An 18,661-nucleotide genomic window follows, 5' to 3' on the forward strand; every position below is an offset into this window, starting at 1 on the left:
CAATATTGAAATTAAATGATGGTATAATGGAAACAACAAAAATAGATGTGAATATAGGCGAATAATAGTGCTACAATTAATTAAAAAGTGCTATACATTCTTCGATGATTACATTTTTTTTTTTATAAATTGCAATACTTGGTATAATATGATCACGAATTCTTAATCTTGTACCTTTCTCATAGGATGTTATTATCTTGTTTAAGCTAAAATAAATAAATATATTTAAGAAAAAAACACCAATTTATCAGAATCTAAAACCTAACTGATATTGAATTATTTATAAGCAAATTGAATCAAGAAATTAAATAAAAATTGAACAATGTCAGATGAAATCAGAGGACCCTGTTTGGGAGTAATGAAACCACCCACAATTGACTTTCTAATTTACGAATTGACAAGTGTCAGGGAAGCCAATAATGATTACTGCCTATCAGATTTGAATACCATGCATTTTAGTCAAAGGGAAAAAAACATGAAAAAAATGCCTTCAACAAACCCCAACCCCAGACCAGCAGCCTCTCCCTCTTTTCCCCCCACCTGCATGTATATATATTCTCCTTCACCCTGGTATGCTCTTGCACCACCTCTCTATTTACAACCAGAGAAGGTGAGAAAGAGAAGAGCGTGAGAGAACTTTTCAAGAATTCTTGGAGCCAAAAGTGCAGCAAAGTAGTCTCAAATAAACTCCACCAACCCATAGCTGTTAGGAACAAAGTAAATTGAGTTTCATTTCCACAGTGAGTGTTTTTCTTGTAATTCCTTGAGTTTTCTATTTTATTGTTTGTTTGTAGAGAAAAGAAAAGAGAAAATCCTTGTGGTTGTGGGGTTTTTTTTTTTTTTTTCATTTTGCTGTTTTTCAGTAACTTTTATAGCCTTACATAAATGTCTAGCACAGGCATTTTTTGACGTTCAGACGTTGTTTTTGCTTAGAAAGCATTGAAAACCTCATTTCAACAAACTTAAAGTGCTTTTCATTAGGCTTTATATAACCAGAAGAATATTAACATATCCAAGCTCTTATCCTTTTTTTTCTCCTTTTCACACCATTTCCTTACAACCAAACAATATAAACACTTCACAATTTTCACATGTCACTATAAATTCTAATTCCTTACAACCAAACAATATAAACACTTCACAATTTTCACATGTCACTATAAATTCTAACTTTCTTTTGTATTTTTTTTTAATGATCTGGGCAATGTTCCAGTCCCTCTAAAATAAATAATCCAGGAAAGAAAAACAAAGAAACAAAAACATGGATGGCATAGAAAGAGCTCGAAATCCCAGCAAAAGAACAGGGCATAGCAGCATAGGCAGGAGCCTAAGCAGGAGTAGCTGGAGTATGGAAGATGTATTTTCAGGTTCCAAGCACTCCAGAAGAAGTAGCCGTGTGGATGAAGATGAAGAAGCTCTAAAATGGGCTGCCATCGAGAAGCTCCCGACATATGATCGGCTGAGAACAAGTATCATGCAAACCTTTGTGGATCATGAAATTGTTGGAAACAAGGTGGAACTTAGATCAGTTGATGTTACAAAGCTTGACATGAATGACAGACAAAAATTCATCGACATGCTCTTCAAGGTTGCAGAGGAAGATAATGAGAGGTTCTTGAAGAAGTTTAGAAACAGGATTGATAAGTAAGTTTCGATTTTTTTTTTCATCTTTTCTTTTGTCAAAGCTCTTGTATTATGTTCGGTTTCCTTTCTTTTTCTGATTAGGCATCAATGCTTTTAATTCTGTTAGCATAAGTCACCATCGTTCAATCTTTCCAATTTATCTTACCTAATTTCATTCAAAAATTTCCTGTTTTGCGTATTTCTTTGAGGAGATGTTTCAATTTCATATTATATATTGTTGGATATGTTGAACCAGTCTAGTTGTATTGTTATCATGTTCTTACAAATTAAATAAAAAGAAGAATTTGCAGTGGGAAGGAAACAAAACTTATCCTATTTTCTTGTATCACAGGGTTGGAATTCGACTTCCAACTGTGGAAGTTAGGTTTGAGCATTTGACCATAGAAGCCAACTGCTACATTGGCAGCAGAGCTCTTCCTTCTCTTCCAAACGTTGCTAGAAACATTGCAGAATCGGCTCTCGGCCTGGTTGGTATCAGACTTGCCAAGACAACAAATCTGACCATTCTTAAAGATGCCTCAGGGATTATTAAACCATCAAGGTATGATTTAAACACCTCAAGTTTCTTCATTACAAGGCCTAATCATTTGATTTGTCACTACATTTTGTCTTTATTTACAAATAGATATAACAATATATACATTTTTTTTATAGGATGACACTCTTACTAGGTCCACCCTCTTCTGGTAAAACAACCCTTTTGCTGGCATTGGCGGGCAAGTTGGACCCAAGCCTAAGGGTTAGTTACAGTCGGTCATTTTTTAACTTTCAATGATAGTAAATTCGACAAATCTGGAAGAGAAAATATAGCTGATTTTTCTGCTAATGAAACAGGTTAAAGGAGAAGTAACATACAACGGATATAGGCTTAAAGAATTTGTTCCTAAAAAAACATCCGCATATATCAGCCAAAATGATGTTCATGTTGGAGAAATGACTGTGAAAGAAACCTTAGATTTCTCAGCAAGATGTCAGGGTGTTGGGACTCGATACGGTAAAACTATACCATAATTGATCATAATTAAGTACCAATTTTTATGTATTGGCCGATGAATTTCTGAAAATTGAAATGTTTTGTCTTTATAGATCTCTTAAGTGAGCTTGCTAGAAGGGAAAAGGATGCAGGAATTCTCCCAGATGCTGATGTAGACCTTTTCATGAAGGTAAAACAGAATCATAAATTCCACAATCTTCCATAGGCAAAATATTTGCCAATCACATTTATTAAACTCTTTCTGATTTTTCAAATGTGTTAGTTTTACGTTGTTTTCATATCATCTCATGCTTTTGGATTTCAACTTTCAGGCAACTGCAATGGAAGGAGTTGAAAGCAGCCTTATCACTGATTACACTCTCAAAGTAAGTTGAAGTCATTCCAAACTCTTCTTCCTTCGGAAAAAATAAAGTCTTTTTGTCCTTTTTTTCCCATTTTTCACTGCGTGAATATTTCTTAGGATATTCATATTGAAAAACTTCGTTATTTTTCCAAATCTTTCTGACATTGTGAGCAAATCGGTTCAACCGAGGTCTTCTGCCGTCTCATGTTTTAGAATTTTCTTTTGTCAAAAATTTCTCCTCACCTACTCTCTTTCTGACTCATCTCACCAATTACGTGTGTCGGTAGGTAAAATGGGTCCGAGCCCCAATTTTCCTTTGTTTTTCCCAATTTTTGCTAGTGAATAATTTTTCTCATTAAAAAAAAAAGAATTTGCATAAATTCCCACTTTCCCAAAGTATAAAGTAAATAATAAAAAATGAAAATCTGCCAAATCACCCTACACTTAAAAAATTTTACAGCTGCTGTCAACATTCGAGTTGAAAAACAAGAATCACCGACAACGGCAAAAAACAAGGGCAAATTACCTTTTCTAACCTCCTTGTTGTTTCCTGTTGAATTGGTCAGCTCTTGGGGCTTGACATATGCAAGGACATCATTGTTGGAGATGAGATGCAGCGTGGAATTTCTGGAGGACAAAAGAAAAGAGTAACAACAGGTTGATTGTCCTTAATCACTAACCTTAATTAGTTTTTTCTTAATCCATAATTTTGTGGTGTTTATCTCATCTAACAAGTAGTTAAACCATTTGCTTCAACCGTACCGTGCCTAAAAGGCATGTGGGAAACGTTGAAAACCCACTTTCTTGACATAGAATAGAAGCTTTCAATTTTTCAGAGGGTTTCAAGATTAAAAACTAAGCCAAATATATCATTGACCAAATCTTAAAGTTGAACTCCCACCAACCCCTCCTTGGATATGGAAATGTACCTTATTTTCAGAAGATGCAATGCGTAGCTTCCCCACACCCTTAATAGTACATCTTTAGCTTAACTTTGTCTTCACTTTAATTAATCTATAATGAATTAGTACAAGTGTGAATATGCGGAAAATTATTCGCTTAAATCTAAAAATCTCCTACTCAGAATTGAGGCATTACAATAAGATAGAGCACCAAGTACTTATTTAGTGCCAGAACAAAATGTTTAGGACATGTTAAGAATTTGATATTCAATGGAGCTTTCTAAGATAAGTTTGTCTTATTAATGATCAGGTTTGTCCTACTGTATCAGTCTTGAGTCTCTTTGACATTTACTCTAAGTTTTTCTCTTTGACATTACTCTAAGTTTTATAATAATGTAATAATTTGATTAATTATAGGGGAGATGATTGTTGGTCCCACCAAGACACTTTTCATGGATGAAATATCAACGGGCCTTGACAGTTCCACGACATACCAGATAGTAAAGTGCTTGCAGCAGATTGTGCACTTAACAGAGGCAACAATCTTGGTGTCCCTACTGCAGCCTGCTCCTGAGACTTTCGATCTATTTGATGATGTCATCCTCTTATCTGAGGGCCAAATTGTCTATCAGGGTCCACGAGAGCATATTGTTGAGTTCTTTGAGAGTTGTGGCTTCAAATGTCCTGAAAGGAAAGGAACTGCCGACTTCTTGCAAGAGGTAAATCATTGATATTACTTCTCAAAACAAGGCCCGTGGCCCAACCTTGACCATTCAAAAATTGGCGAGAATTGGGCAAGTCTGATTGAATTTGGGCTAACTGTTCTTATGGTCTTGACTCTTTAGTGACTGCAAATTCTAGTTTTGTTTAGTCAAAACGTAAATAAATTGTGCTACATAAGCTGACCGGCTAGTGAAATTGTGCGACAGGTTACCTCAAAGAAGGACCAAGAACAATACTGGGCTGATAGAAGCAAGCCATACAGATATATTACAGTAACTGAATTTGCAAACAGGTTCAAGCGCTTCCATGTAGGAATGCGGCTAGAGAATGAGCTCTCTGTGCCTTTTGAAAAGTCAAGAGGCCACAGAGCAGCATTAGCCTTCCAAAAATACTCAGTCTCCAACATGGAAATTCTTAAGGCCTGTTGGGACAAAGAATGGCTATTGATGAAAAGGAATTCATTTGTTTACGTGTTCAAGACAGTCCAAATTATCATTGTGGCAATCATTGCGTCCACAGTGTTTTTGAGGACTAAACTGCACACTAGGAATGAACAAGATGGGGCAATCTATGTTGGTGCACTTCTATTTGCAATGATCATAAACATGTTTAATGGTTTCTCTGAGCTCTCCATGACGATCGCTAGGCTTCCAGTGTTCTACAAGCAAAGAGACCTTTTATTCCACCCTGTCTGGACTTTCACTCTGCCCACTTTCCTGCTCCGGATTCCAATATCTATTTTGGAATCCATTGTTTGGATGGTTATAACATATTACACTATGGGATTCGCACCTGAGGCCAGCAGGTAAATTGAATCGTAGCAATTTATTTACATGTCACTATACTTATCCGAGCTTTATCTTACTTGAGCAACAAGTTAAAAAGCTGCTGATGCAATTAGTATTAACTTGCCAATCCCTCAAACCTATTGCCAGGTTTTTCAAGCACTTTCTGTTGGTGTTTTTAATACAACAAATGGCAGCTGGACTCTTTAGGCTCATTGCTGGAATATGCAGAACAATGATCATAGCCAACACTGGTGGAGCTCTCACTCTTCTCCTTGTGTTCTTGCTGGGAGGCTTCATTGTTCCTAAAGGTAAGCATAAAACCATAAAAAAAAAAAAAAATTTTTTCTAGGCATCAGACCTCTCAGAAGTAGTGAAAATAGAAAAGAGGTCATACACAGAAGAAGTTATTACACTTCTCTATATTTGTAAATTTCTTCAGTTTGTATGATAAGGGAGCTACATTAATAAAAAGCTAACTAATATAAAGTGCTTTAATTTCACAGGTCAAATTCCAAACTGGTGGGAGTGGGCTTACTGGGTTTCACCTATGACTTATGGTTTCAATGCCTTTACTGTGAATGAAATATTTGCTCCAAGGTGGATGAACAGAACGGTATGTTATTCAGCTTTCTTGTTCAGTAAGATACCGATTGGTTGGAGATTATGAAAAAAAAAGTACATTTTCATTTAAAAGAAAGCAAGTTACAAGCTGAAACTTCATCTACAATGCAGGCTTCAGACAATGTCACTAGTTTGGGGGTACAAGTGCTCAGGAACTTTGATGTTCCCAATGATAGAAACTGGTATTGGATTGGTGCAGGTGCTCTTTTTGGGTTCATAGTGCTCTTCAACATTCTCTTCACCTTTGCGCTCATGTACCTAAACCGTAAGTTTTTAACATTCTGTTGGCTAATGTGTTCTCCTTCTTGCCTATCAGTATTTTCCTTTAGATAGCTAATCTTCTATATTTTCTTGGTTGGCATAATAGCCCTTGGAAAGCCACAGGCCGTAATTTCCGAGGAAACAGCAGACAAGCTGGAGGCTAACCATGAGGGTTCTAAGGGAGAACCAAGGTTAAGGAGACCAAAATCAAGCAAAGATTCATTCCGTCGATCCCTTTCTTCAGCAGATGCAAACAATTCAAGTAAGAAACATAACAAAATGGACTGTTTCGATCATGTTTTCTCTCTTAATATTAACCCAGTTCTTGATATTAATTATTCTGTCATTCATATCAAATGAAATATTTCAGAAGAAATGGCAATCCTGAGAATGAGCAGTCGAACGAATCCGAATGGAATGAGCAGGAATGATTCTTCTCTTGATGCAACCAATGGTGTTGGTCCCAAGAGAGGAATGGTTCTTCCCTTCACTCCTCTAGCAATGTCCTTTGACACTGTCAATTACTATGTTGATATGCCACCTGTAAGATCCCTTTTCCACTCTCTACAACTCTTTTTTCTTCATCAATATGCTTATCGCCCAAAAGAAAAATAAAATAAATACATAAACCTTATAATTGTTACCATAGAGCATGCTTTAAAAATAAAGTATTTAAACAGGAAATGAAGGCACAAGGAGTTGCTGAGGACAGGTTACAACTACTTCGGGGAGTAACAGGCGCATTTAGGCCTGGAGTGTTGACTGCTCTGATGGGAGTCAGTGGAGCAGGAAAGACAACATTGATGGATGTTTTAGCGGGAAGAAAAACTGGTGGATATATCGAGGGCGATATCAGAATATCCGGATTCCCCAAGATACAAGAAACCTTTGCAAGAATTTCTGGATACTGTGAACAAAATGATATTCACTCACCCCAAGTTACTGTCAGAGAATCCTTAATTTACTCTGCTTTCCTCCGGCTTCCTAAAGAAGTCAGCAATGAGGAAAAGATGGTAAGAGCTCTGATTTGTGTAATTGTCAATGAAATAAAGCATGAGATTAATTATTTAATTTAGGCTCTAAAAACTATTTGCTGTTTTCTTTTAGATTTTTGTGGATGAAGTGATGGAACTGGTAGAATTAGACAATCTCAAGGATGCCATAGTAGGACTGCCAGGAGTCACAGGATTATCGACGGAGCAAAGAAAGAGGTTAACAATTGCAGTAGAGCTTGTTGCTAATCCCTCAATTATTTTCATGGATGAACCAACATCTGGCCTTGACGCGAGGGCAGCAGCCATTGTCATGAGGACTGTCAGAAACACAGTGGACACTGGACGAACAGTTGTCTGCACAATTCATCAGCCTAGTATTGATATCTTTGAAGCCTTTGATGAGTTACTATTGATGAAGAGAGGAGGTCAGGTGATTTATTCAGGACTAGTAGGCCGGAATTCTCACAAGATCATTGAATATTTTGAGGTATGTAACAATATCAAGATTTCCCATAACTAATACACAATCTAAAAAGGAAAAGGAAGAAAACATTTTCTGATTCACCTCTTATTCACCATTGCAGTCAATTCCTGGAATCCCCAAAATTAAGGAGAAGTACAATCCAGCTACATGGATGCTAGAAGTGAGCTCTGTAGCCGCTGAAGTTAGGCTTGGAATTGACTTTGCTGAACGCTATAAATCCTCATCCTTGTATCAGTAAGTCAAGACATGAGCAATACTGATACTAATTCAATTGTATACCTTTTTTTTTTTTTTTTTTGGCTAGGAGCTAATATATGTATCTGTGAACAGGAGAAACAAGGCATTAGTAAAGGAGTTAAGCACACCACCCCCAGGAGCCAAGGACCTCTATTTTGCGACTCAGTACTCACAATCCACATGGGGTCAATTCAAATCATGCCTTTGGAAGCAATGGTGGACTTATTGGAGAAGTCCGGATTATAACCTTGTCAGATACTTCTTCACTTTGGTTTCTGCCCTCATGGTTGGTACTATATTCTGGCAGATCGGCACTAAAAGGTCAGTAACTATTTCCTACTTAGAGCGCTCAAATTCTTATCCACTCATGTCCATGACATAATCCAGTGCTAGACGAAAGGCTTACAGATTGTTAATATTTTTTCTTTCTTTGTTCCATGGTTCAGGGACACCACAACTGATCTTACAATGATAATTGGGGCAATGTACGCCGCAGTCTTGTTCGTTGGAATTAATAATTGCTCAACAGTACAACCAGTAGTAGCCATTGAAAGAACAGTGTTCTATCGTGAAAGAGCAGCTGGGATGTTCTCTGCATTACCTTATGCCCTTGCGCAGGTGAGAGAAAGGGTTTTGTCACCTGCATTTTTCCTGTCTTCTAGTTAATTATTTTTGACATTGATGCTATCTCTGTATATGAAAAGTTACATAAATTAGTCTCTTTAATCTCCAAGTTTACCTACATAAACTGCTTAATAATTAAACTTTAATTACATGGCATGCAGGTTTTCTGCGAAATACCTTATATATTTGTCCAAACATCATATTATACACTTATTGTGTATGCTATGGTGGGATTTCAATGGACAGCAGCAAAGTTCTTCTGGTTCTTCTTTGTCAACTTCTTCTCCTTCCTTTACTTCACATACTATGGAATGATGACTGTTTCGATCACACCAAACCATCAAGTAGCATCTATATTTGCTGCAGCTTTCTATGCACTCTTTAATCTTTTCTCCGGCTTCTTTATTCCAAGACCAGTAAGATTACTTCTTTCACAAGCAATTGTGCTTTTAATCACTTCTTAATCATATCCACGATCAAAGCTGATACAAATTCATTACATCTTGAAATTTCAGAGAATTCCCAAGTGGTGGATCTGGTATTACTGGATTTGCCCAGTGGCATGGACAGTTTATGGACTGATTGTATCACAATACGGAGATATTGAAGACACCATTAAAGCACCCGGCATCTCGCCTGACCCTATTGTTAAACTGTATATTAAAGACCAATACGGCTATGATTCAGACTTCATGGGGCCAGTTGCTGTGGTTTTGGTTGGCTTTGCAGCGTTCTTTGCATTCATGTTTGCCTACTGCATAAAGACACTCAACTTCCAGACCAGATAGAAAGGGATTTATTCAGAAAAATCTTCTTCAATCATGTTTTACTTTTACAAACATAAAGCTAGTGACCCTGTAAGTAGACAATACAAAGCCATCCAAAATTCAAATATGGTGTCAATTTCATATTAGGCCGGTGTCTAGGAATTTCAGATCCTATTCTGAATTTAAATCGTGTATGCATAAGCATAGTAGTATAGATGATGACGATGAGTTTAGTTTGCAAAAAGTTTCAAGATCTTGTGCCTGGAAATGTAAAGTTTTGTTGGATATATAATACCATATCTATTCTTAAAGGAACAAATTGTTTTCTATGTGACTAATTTGTTCAAGTTCATTCGTGCATTGCACCGTTAGTTTCCTTAATGTTTTATTCCCTTCAGGCTTCAGCTGTTTCATTTCAGTCCTTACAGAAAAACAGACCAAACAATAAGAAAAAAAAAAGATCGGAAAAGTTTTGGACATAAAATTGTTTCACTGAAATAGTCTTTCATAAACATTAGTAATTTTGATCCTTCCAGGCCTTTCCCATGGATATACGGTATTCGACTTCATGTCACATAGCTGTCAAGTATATTTTTGAGTTTGTGAACGTTGAGAAAGTGAGTGATTTTTTTTTTCTTATATTTTGTGATAAGGGGTTATTTGAATTTATTTTTTAAGTAAGATAATATATGCATTAATCATTGAATTATATATTTAAATAAATATTTAAGTGCGAGAGAGACAAAATTTGTATTATTATTTTTATGATTTGTTGGCTAAAAATTTTTAATTTTTTCATAAAATTTTTTTTTTATATATTTGACATATAATTCAATTTGATTTTAATGGTTTTACATGTTTTATCTAAACAAAAACTTGGTTAAACACTAACGACGTGGCATAACTCAATTGATCTATCTCCTTTTGAAATATATAGATTTAAGTCTTACCCATGATCTTTTATTAATGCTACACTCAGAATGCAATTAACGAAATATTTTAAAATGCACATTTTACCTTGATATAAAAATTAAAATAATCTATCTAAGCTCAAAATTTTTCAACCAAAAAAAAAAAAAAAAATGCAGGCTTTGATGATTACCAGCTACAGCAGTAAAACTTTTAACCACACCCTCTCTTGTAACATTTAAAACCGGTGAGATTTCAACCCACCAGTAACCCATTGACGCAGAAGATAAAAACAAGTCTGGTTTATCATAATTATTAATTAGAAATTTTGTCCGATTACTCTCGGGCTCACTGTTTTATTTAAAATAATATAAAATTATTTTTCTTTTTTTTTAAATAAAATTTTTTTAAAAAATAGAATAGAAGTCTAATAAAAAGAATAATTGTTTGACATTAAGCCTCTACTATTATATTTGTCAAAAAAAAAAGTCTACTATTCTACATAGTTATAGATTTAATTATATTTAAATAAATATCTACAATACTTAGGTTAAAAAAATTCTAACATTTATTTTGCTCTCAAATAAATTTTTAACTTTTAATTTATATTCAAATAAGCTTTTATCTTTTAATTTGTATTTAAATAAACCTTTAACATAAATCAATGTTTTATTTGAAATAAATGCATACTTAGATACAAATTAAAAAATAAAAGTTTATTTTAGTACAATAAAAATACAAGTGTTTATCTAAATAAAATGATAAATTTTAAGAATTTTTTTAATATTTTAACTTATTGTAAGATAAATATTGTAAGATAAATATTAATTTTTCAAATTAAATTTTAGTTTTTCAAAGAACAACTTTATTGTATAGATTTGAAGCAATAAAATCTACACGTGTAGAAATAAATTCTAAATACATGATTAAAAATATGGGGCACCAAATCAACTAATTTTCAATATTTTAGGCTTGCCCTATGAGTGTCATTTGTCAAACCTTTTTTTAATATTTAAAATTAATAGTTAAAATTGAGATAGATATAGGTTCTATAATTTAGAGATTTAATATGAAAATTTATTTGAATTTTTAATATTTTATGTAAATTTTTTAAAAGATAATTTTTATTTGATACAAATTAAAATAAAAAAATATAGTAAGTTTTTGAAAAATTCAGATAAACTTAATCTTTATAATTTTAAAACATGTTGAAAGATTTTTTATAATTAAATAATTATAAAATAAAATTATTTGGCAAAAATTAAAATATTAAGATAAAATTCATATTTCAAAATTGTAATTTTAAATATATATATATATATTTTAAGATTAATTTAATTTATAATTATAATTTAAATAATTTAAATATTTAAACAAATGCAAAATTATCCGATTTATAATTAAAAGAAGCTATAATTTTTTTTAAAAATCTATCTTACATGTTATTTAAAAAAATTATACATATAAACATACATTATAAAACTTTATCAGATATATATATATTATAATATAATAATATATGATGTGTAGCCCATCTATTGGAGAATTAAAAAAGTCTTTGTTGCCTTTTTGACCCTAGATATACTTGCATAGGTAACCCCCTGAGCGATTGGAGAATAAAAAAACGTCTTCTTGGCCTTTTTTGACGTTAGATATACATGCATGGGCAGCCCCAAAAGACCACTGCATTCATTAGCCAAAATGATGTTCATGTTGCAGAGAAATGACCGTAAAAGAAACCTTGGATTTCTCAGCAAGGTGTCAAGGGATCAGAAGTCGATATGGTACCATAGCTAAATTACTAAGCATTTATGCTTACACACACATTTATTTTATGATTTTAGTAAGTAGAAAATGAGATAATTAACCCGTTAATCATTGTTATGTATATAACAGATCTTCTAAGTGAACTTGCAAGGAGGGAAAAGTATGCAGGAATTTTCCCTGAAGCCGAAGCAGACCTTTTCATGAAGGTAAATGCCACAAAGCAATTAAAATTAAAAACTGAGCACCTAATTTAGGTGTAATTTTATAAGATTTAAGATTTTTTTTTCTTGGTTTTATGTACTGATCTTAAAACAACATTAAATACAAGCACTCCCTCTATATTCCACATGAATAATGTCTTAATTCTTTTGTCTTTTCAAAATCTTCTTTTTAATGGTGTTACCATACTATGTACCATTAATTTACTGATTTTTTTAACTATTTAAGATTATTAGAATTTGAATCTAAATTACTTAAAATAAAAATTCAATACTATACCATCAGATCATTCGATTATTGGCATTAACTTACCAACATAGTTCTTAAAACATTTATATTTATAAAATCACTTAATTCAAATTTAAATAAACAAAAGATTGGAGATAAAAAGGTCAAAGATGAAAGTCTTTTACCTTGCCAAGTCAAAAAAAGACAATAATGTATTTCACTATTTTACTTGCTATTATTAGTGTTAATCTGATCCGCCTGGCAATTCCAGGCAACTGCTATTGAAGGAGATGAAAGCAGTCTGGCTACTGACTACATTCTCAAAGTAAGATTAAGTATTATTAATTTATAACCAGATATGAACATTAAATTCATACATGCTTATGCCATTATTTTATTTGTAATATTTTCGATCACATATTGAAAAAATGTATGGATAAAAAATTATATATATATATATATAAATTTAATTCCAAACATATAAGATGCTTTTTGTAGGATAAAATCGTGAAATCTTTGAATCAAAACAGACAATACTTCGTAAATTGAGTGTGGATCTCTATATTATTTCTTTCAAATTTTGAAAGAAAATTGAATTTTATACTGAATGAAATGTGTAGATGCTGGGGCTGGACATATGCAAGGATACAATTGTTGGAGAAGAGATGCATCGAGGAGTGACTGGTGGACAGAAAAAAAGAGTAACAGCAGGTTAAATTAGCTATGTGTAATTAACCAATTAATCATAATCAATTATGTGCTTTCATTCCAATAGAAGAAATTTCAATTCCATATTTAATCAAAATAATGCAGGGGAGATGATCGTTGCGCCAACCAAAACATTGTTCATGGATGAGACGTCAACCGGCCTAGATGGTTCAACAACATACCAAATTGTCAAGTGCTTGCAACAGATAGCTCATCTAACAGATGCAACATTCTTTATGTCCCAACTCCAGCCAGCTCCTGATACTTTTGATCTCTTTGATGATATAGCACTCATATCTGAAGGTCAAATTGTCTATCAAGGCCCACGAGAGCATGTAATTGAATTCTTTGAAAGTTGTGGGTTCAAATGTCCTGAGAGGAAGGGAACTGCTGATTTCTTGCAAGAGATAATGAAAAAAAAAATCATTTTAACTACGTCTACTTAGTAGTGCATTGGGAGTCCTTTCCTACCACACTGGAGTGCCAAAACATCATGGTTTTAGTGTCAAAACGGCATTCCGGCGTCCGATCAGTTTCAAAATGATACTCTTAACAGGGAAGGAAGAGACTCCTAAACGGTGCTGCCAAATGCACCTTAGAAGTACTGACAGAATCTTTTGCACAAGAAAAGGGAGAGAGGGGATCTCGAAAATGTCTTGATCCTACAATAAAAGGAAAATTTGAGAGTCTGCAAGGTTTTTGGTTCAATCATAGGTGTAGGAGGTATCATATTAAGAACTCAAAACTTATGAGCAAATGCTACTGTTGCAGGCTACTTCAAAAAAGGACCAAGCGCAGTATTGGCCAGATATAAGCAAACCATATCGCTATATTCCAGTTACTGACTTATCAGCCAGGTTCAAGAAGTTTCATGTTGGGGTGCAGCTGGCAAACGAGCTCTAAGTGCTTTTCGACAAGTCCAGAGGCCACAAAGCAGCCTTAGTCTTCACAAGATATTCAGTACCAAAACTTGGAACTTCTAAAGGCATGCTGGGATAAAGAAGTGTTAGTGATCAGAAGAAACTCATTCTTTTATGTCTTCAAGACGAGTCAGATTATTATTGTAGCTTTCCTTGCATCAACAGTGTTTCTCAGGACTCGAATGCATCACAGGGATGAACAAGATGGAATGCTTTACATTGGTGCACTTCCGTTTTCGCTAATTACCAACATGTTCAATGGTTATCCTGAGATTCCACTTATGATCGCCAGGCTTCCCCATTTTTTCAAGCAAAGAGACCTCTTACTCTATCCAGCTTGGGCATTCGCCATCTCATTGGTCGTGACAAAAATACCTATAGCCATTTTTGAGACCATTGCTTGGATGGCAATAACATACTACCCCATAGGATTTGCACCGGGGACTGACAAGTATCCAACCATATCTTTGATTCTATTAATTGGTTATGCAAAATATTAGCCCGTAAAATAAGTTCTGAATCATCTATCAATTTTTCTTGTAGCACTAAACTAGAAAGTTTTCCTTGTCCATTTGCAGGTTTTTCAAGCAAGTGCTGGTGGTACATCTGATCAAACAAATGGCTGCTTCACTATTTAGGCTCATTTCAGGGGTCTGCAGGACCATGGTTGTTTCCAACACCGGTGGAATGTTTGCTCTAATGTTTGTGGCGTTGCTCGGAGGTTTCACACTTCCTAGAAGTAAGCACTAAAAAGAACTTTAATTTCAGTCACTCTTACAAAATTAATCAATTCAAAAAGGAACAAATATATAACATAGGTGCTTTATCATTCAGTATGTTAGAACTTTACATCTTGGTTTATGAATAACATGAAAGCTAGATCGGTTCAATGGATTGACTGAGGCTTACTTTCTTGGGAACTGCTCGAATTCCCAAGTGGTGGAAGTGGGGTTACTGGGTTTCACCTTTGACATATAGTTACAATTCCCTGGCTATTAATGAAATGTATGCTCCAAGGTGGATGAACAGATTGGTATGTTATTCTCAATGATCTTTCCTATATACATCAAATGATTGAAGAAAAAGCCATACCGGTTTTTCTTCAAGACAAGAAACTAAAGCCAGTTGAAAATTCACGTATATTCTGATTTCAATGCAGGCTTCTGACAATGTAACAAGATAGGGGTTGCAGTGCTTGAAAGCTTAGAAGTCTATCGTAATGAAAATTGGTTTTGGATTGGTGTAGGAGCTCTTGTGGGGTTCTCTATCCTTTTCAATGTCCTCTTCACCCTGACACTCACTTACCTGAACCGTAAGTGTAAAGCAATTTTTTCCTTCTTTTCATTTTACCTGCCAGGATTAACTAATCTGTGATGTCAGAATGTCAGGATTTCCCAAAAAGTAAAAACTTTCGCCAGAGTCTCTGGATATTGTGAACAAACCGTACACTCAACCCAAATCACGGTCAGGGAATCCTTGATTTATTCAGCTTTCCTTCGACTTCCTAAAGAAACTAATAAAGTAGAAAAACTGGTAAGAGTGTTAATTGTATAATTACAACTTAAGTACTAAAGTGTATGACATGAAATTAAGTGCAAAATCAATATTTTTCTTGTATTTTTTCTCTTTTAGACTTTTGTGAATCAAGTGATGGAACTGGTAGAGTTAGATAATCTCAAAGATGGTCTAGTAGGGCTGCCAGGAATTACAGGGCTGTCAACAGGACAGAGAAAAAGATTGACAATTGCCGTGGAGCTTGTTGTTAATCCTTCAATTATTTTCATGGACGAACCTACATCTGGTCTTGATGCAAGGGCAGCAGCCATCGTCATGAGGACTGCGAGAAACACTGTGGATACTGTAACAACTGTCGTCTGCACAATTCATCAGCCTAGTATCGATATATTTGAAGCCTTTGACGAACTGCTACCGATGAAAAGAGGAGGACAAGTAATCTACTTTGGACAACTAGGTCGAAATTCTCAAAAGATTATTGAATATTTTGAGGTAATATATCATTCTCAAACTAATGTATGAAAAGAACAACTGCATTAGTTGTGTCTGCTCCGACAGAAATCCAACTAATTCACCTGAACTCTTTGCGGGCAATTCCTGGAATTCCCAAAATTAAGGAGAAATATAATCCAGCTACCTGGATGCAAAAAGTAAGTTCAGTGGCAGTTGAAGCAAGGCTTGGAATCGACTTTGCTGAGCATTATAAGTCATCATCTTTGTATAAGTAAGTTATTATTTGATGTTCACAAGATAGTTTTTATGCTTTTCTTGATTTTAAGCAAATATATATGTATTTGAGCAGGCAAAGCCAAGCTTTAGTAAAGGAGCTAAGCATACCACCACCTGGAGCAAAAAACCTCTATTTCACCACTCAATATTCTCAGTCTATGTGGGGGCAATGCAAATGTTGCCTCTGGAAGCAATTCAAAACATACTGGAGAACTCCTGAATATAACCTTGTTAGATTAGATGCCACTTTGGTTGCCGCTTTAATCATTGGATCAATTTTCTGGAGATTTGGCATAAAAATGTCTGCCTCTTCTCTTTCACCTTATTGATTACATTGATAACAATAATCAGGATGTCCCCTAAATGATCTTTTCTCATTTTTCCCTTTTTTTACTGTTCTGTGCTTTAGGAAGGACGCAACTGAACTTACCATGATAATTGGAGCCATGTATACAACTGCCATGTTTATCGGAGTTATTAACTGCCAAACTGCCTAGCCGGTTGTCGCCATTGAAAGAACCATATTCTATCTAGAAAGAGCAGCCGGAATGTACTCTGCATTACCTTATGCCCTTGCACAGGTGAGAGGAAGTGATGGTTTATATTTTTATCTGGTTTACTATTTCAGTACTTGATTTTGGTGACATGAAGGCACAAATTCTCTTGTCGTATAAGCCACTATAAATCTAGATTTTGGAGCATACAGGCACAGTAGTGATTAATATCACCTAGTTTCAATAATCAGCCACCGGTTGTGTTTTAATGTGGCATGCAGGTAATAGTAGAAATACCATTTTTGTTAGCCCAATCATCCTATTATACACACTTTGTGTATGCTATGATCAAGTTCAAATGGACGGCGAAAAAGTTTTTCTGGTTCTTTTTTGTCAACTTTTTCACCTTCCTTCACTTCACATACTATGAATAGAAAATTTCTAACCTATAAATAGTAATTCCGTATAGTTATCGCTACAGTGTACAGTAGAATTTTTATTTACAGTACCGTTGCAGTGTCTTCCACAGTAGGTCTCTATCTTTTTCTGCTACTGTGATGTTTTATCTGTCCGCTACAGTTGACTGCTACAATATTTTTTGTCTGCTAGTCGTTGGCGTTGAATGGAGTTTGTCCTTTAGTGTCGGTTGTTTGTTCTGATTTATCCTAGATTAGAATATGCACAGTTTATCTTTCTATAGCATTGTTTAAGTTATGAAATTATTCATCCAGTACGTTAAGGGACTGAAGAGATTGAAGAGATCCGAAATGTGATTTGTTTCACATCTGCCATCCTTCTTAATACTGGTATAGTAGTTCAGTAGGATGATTAAGATCTTCCATTTTTTATAATTTTTCTAGAAGCTTAATTGCTTCGGGAGCATTTTGTATATCAAGATCGTCATATGGTTTCAGAAATCTGATAATAAAAATGCGTTTGCTATCTGTCCAATAAGCTATTTTTGGATAGTCTGGTTTGGTGGCTAAATGGAGAAAGAATTTTGCTTTGTCCATGAGGTCAGTTCCTGTTTGGAAGTGGTAAGAGTTTGGGTTGGTATATTTTGAAATGGTTTTGTTTAAATCATTCGAGAATTCGATGTGGTCTGTAGGCGGATCAAGTATATTTAAGGGTTGAAGAAATACGGTATCAAATTCCCATATTTGATAGGGTTGGTAAAATCTTTCTTTTTGAAAGATACCTAAAAGACTATATATAGTAAAATGAATGTAGTAAAAATGTTTTGATCATTTTACACATTCAATAAAATGATATTTAATAAAAGCTAAAAAATCTTTTAAAAGGTGAAAAGAGTAATTTTGTACAGTTGTTTGTCCAATTAAACCAAATTCAATGCTTTTTACATCAAAAGTTTAATGGTCAAGTCGAAACTTAAGTTTAAGTATATATTCACCAAAAGAAGTATTATACATATACATAGAAGTATAATAATCAAAAAAAATTTCTATCAACAATGTTTCTATTGACTGTAAGATAGAAGAATTAATTTGTTGAAATAATTTATTGGTTAAGAATATCGTAGCTTTTTCGAAAAGAAGAATTCTCTTAAGCTTGTTTAGCTTAAAGGAAACATAATTTTCTTTTTCAAAATATTCACATAAATTCAAGAAATTGTTTATCTCTTGAAGACTGTACTGATTTTTTTTTCAAAGCAAAGAAATCAATAACTTGCTGTTTTAGCATATTTGTTGATAGAAGGCTTTGGAAAGCTATTTCTTTAAAATTCTAAAATTCTTTAACCTGGTTGATTAAGAATTCAGCTAAGTTGGTT

At 34.2% G+C, this 18,661-nt stretch overlaps 1 protein-coding gene and 1 pseudogene across 1 annotated transcript; both read left to right on the plus strand.

Annotated features, from left to right (window-relative positions):
• Nucleotides 1-580: 580 nt before the first annotated feature.
• LOC111274562 (ABC transporter G family member 36-like) lies at nucleotides 581-9,717 on the plus strand. The gene is made up of 22 exons (XM_022859293.2): nucleotides 581-740; nucleotides 1,214-1,644; nucleotides 1,976-2,185; nucleotides 2,299-2,383; nucleotides 2,479-2,638; nucleotides 2,731-2,807; nucleotides 2,950-3,003; nucleotides 3,548-3,638; nucleotides 4,301-4,602; nucleotides 4,813-5,411; nucleotides 5,542-5,702; nucleotides 5,898-6,007; nucleotides 6,127-6,280; nucleotides 6,383-6,538; nucleotides 6,647-6,819; nucleotides 6,957-7,289; nucleotides 7,384-7,758; nucleotides 7,856-7,989; nucleotides 8,086-8,313; nucleotides 8,439-8,610; nucleotides 8,778-9,032; nucleotides 9,132-9,717. The coding sequence occupies exons 2-22, from the start codon at nucleotides 1,262-1,264 to the stop codon at nucleotides 9,402-9,404; spliced, it is 4,485 nt and encodes a 1,494-aa protein (XP_022715028.2). The 5' UTR covers nucleotides 581-740; nucleotides 1,214-1,261; the 3' UTR covers nucleotides 9,405-9,717.
• LOC111274144 (ABC transporter G family member 36-like) lies at nucleotides 9,602-17,308 on the plus strand (annotated as a pseudogene).
• Nucleotides 17,309-18,661: the final 1,353 nt, after the last annotated feature.

Source organism: Durio zibethinus, chromosome 26, assembly GCF_047325235.1.
Source record: "Durio zibethinus cultivar Kanyao isolate XHJ-2024 chromosome 26, ASM4732523v1, whole genome shotgun sequence".
Taxonomy (NCBI): domain Eukaryota; kingdom Viridiplantae; phylum Streptophyta; class Magnoliopsida; order Malvales; family Malvaceae; genus Durio; species Durio zibethinus.

Coding starts and splice junctions, on each gene's coding strand:
- LOC111274562 (XM_022859293.2), top strand. CDS start 1,262: ATGGATGGCATAGAAAGAGCTCGAAATCCCAGCAAAAGAACAGGGCAT. Junction 4,603..4,812: donor CTGCCGACTTCTTGCAAGAG/GTAAATCATTGA, acceptor ATTGTGCGACAG/GTTACCTCAAAGAAGGACCA. Junction 5,703..5,897: donor AGGCTTCATTGTTCCTAAAG/GTAAGCATAAAA, acceptor TTAATTTCACAG/GTCAAATTCCAAACTGGTGG.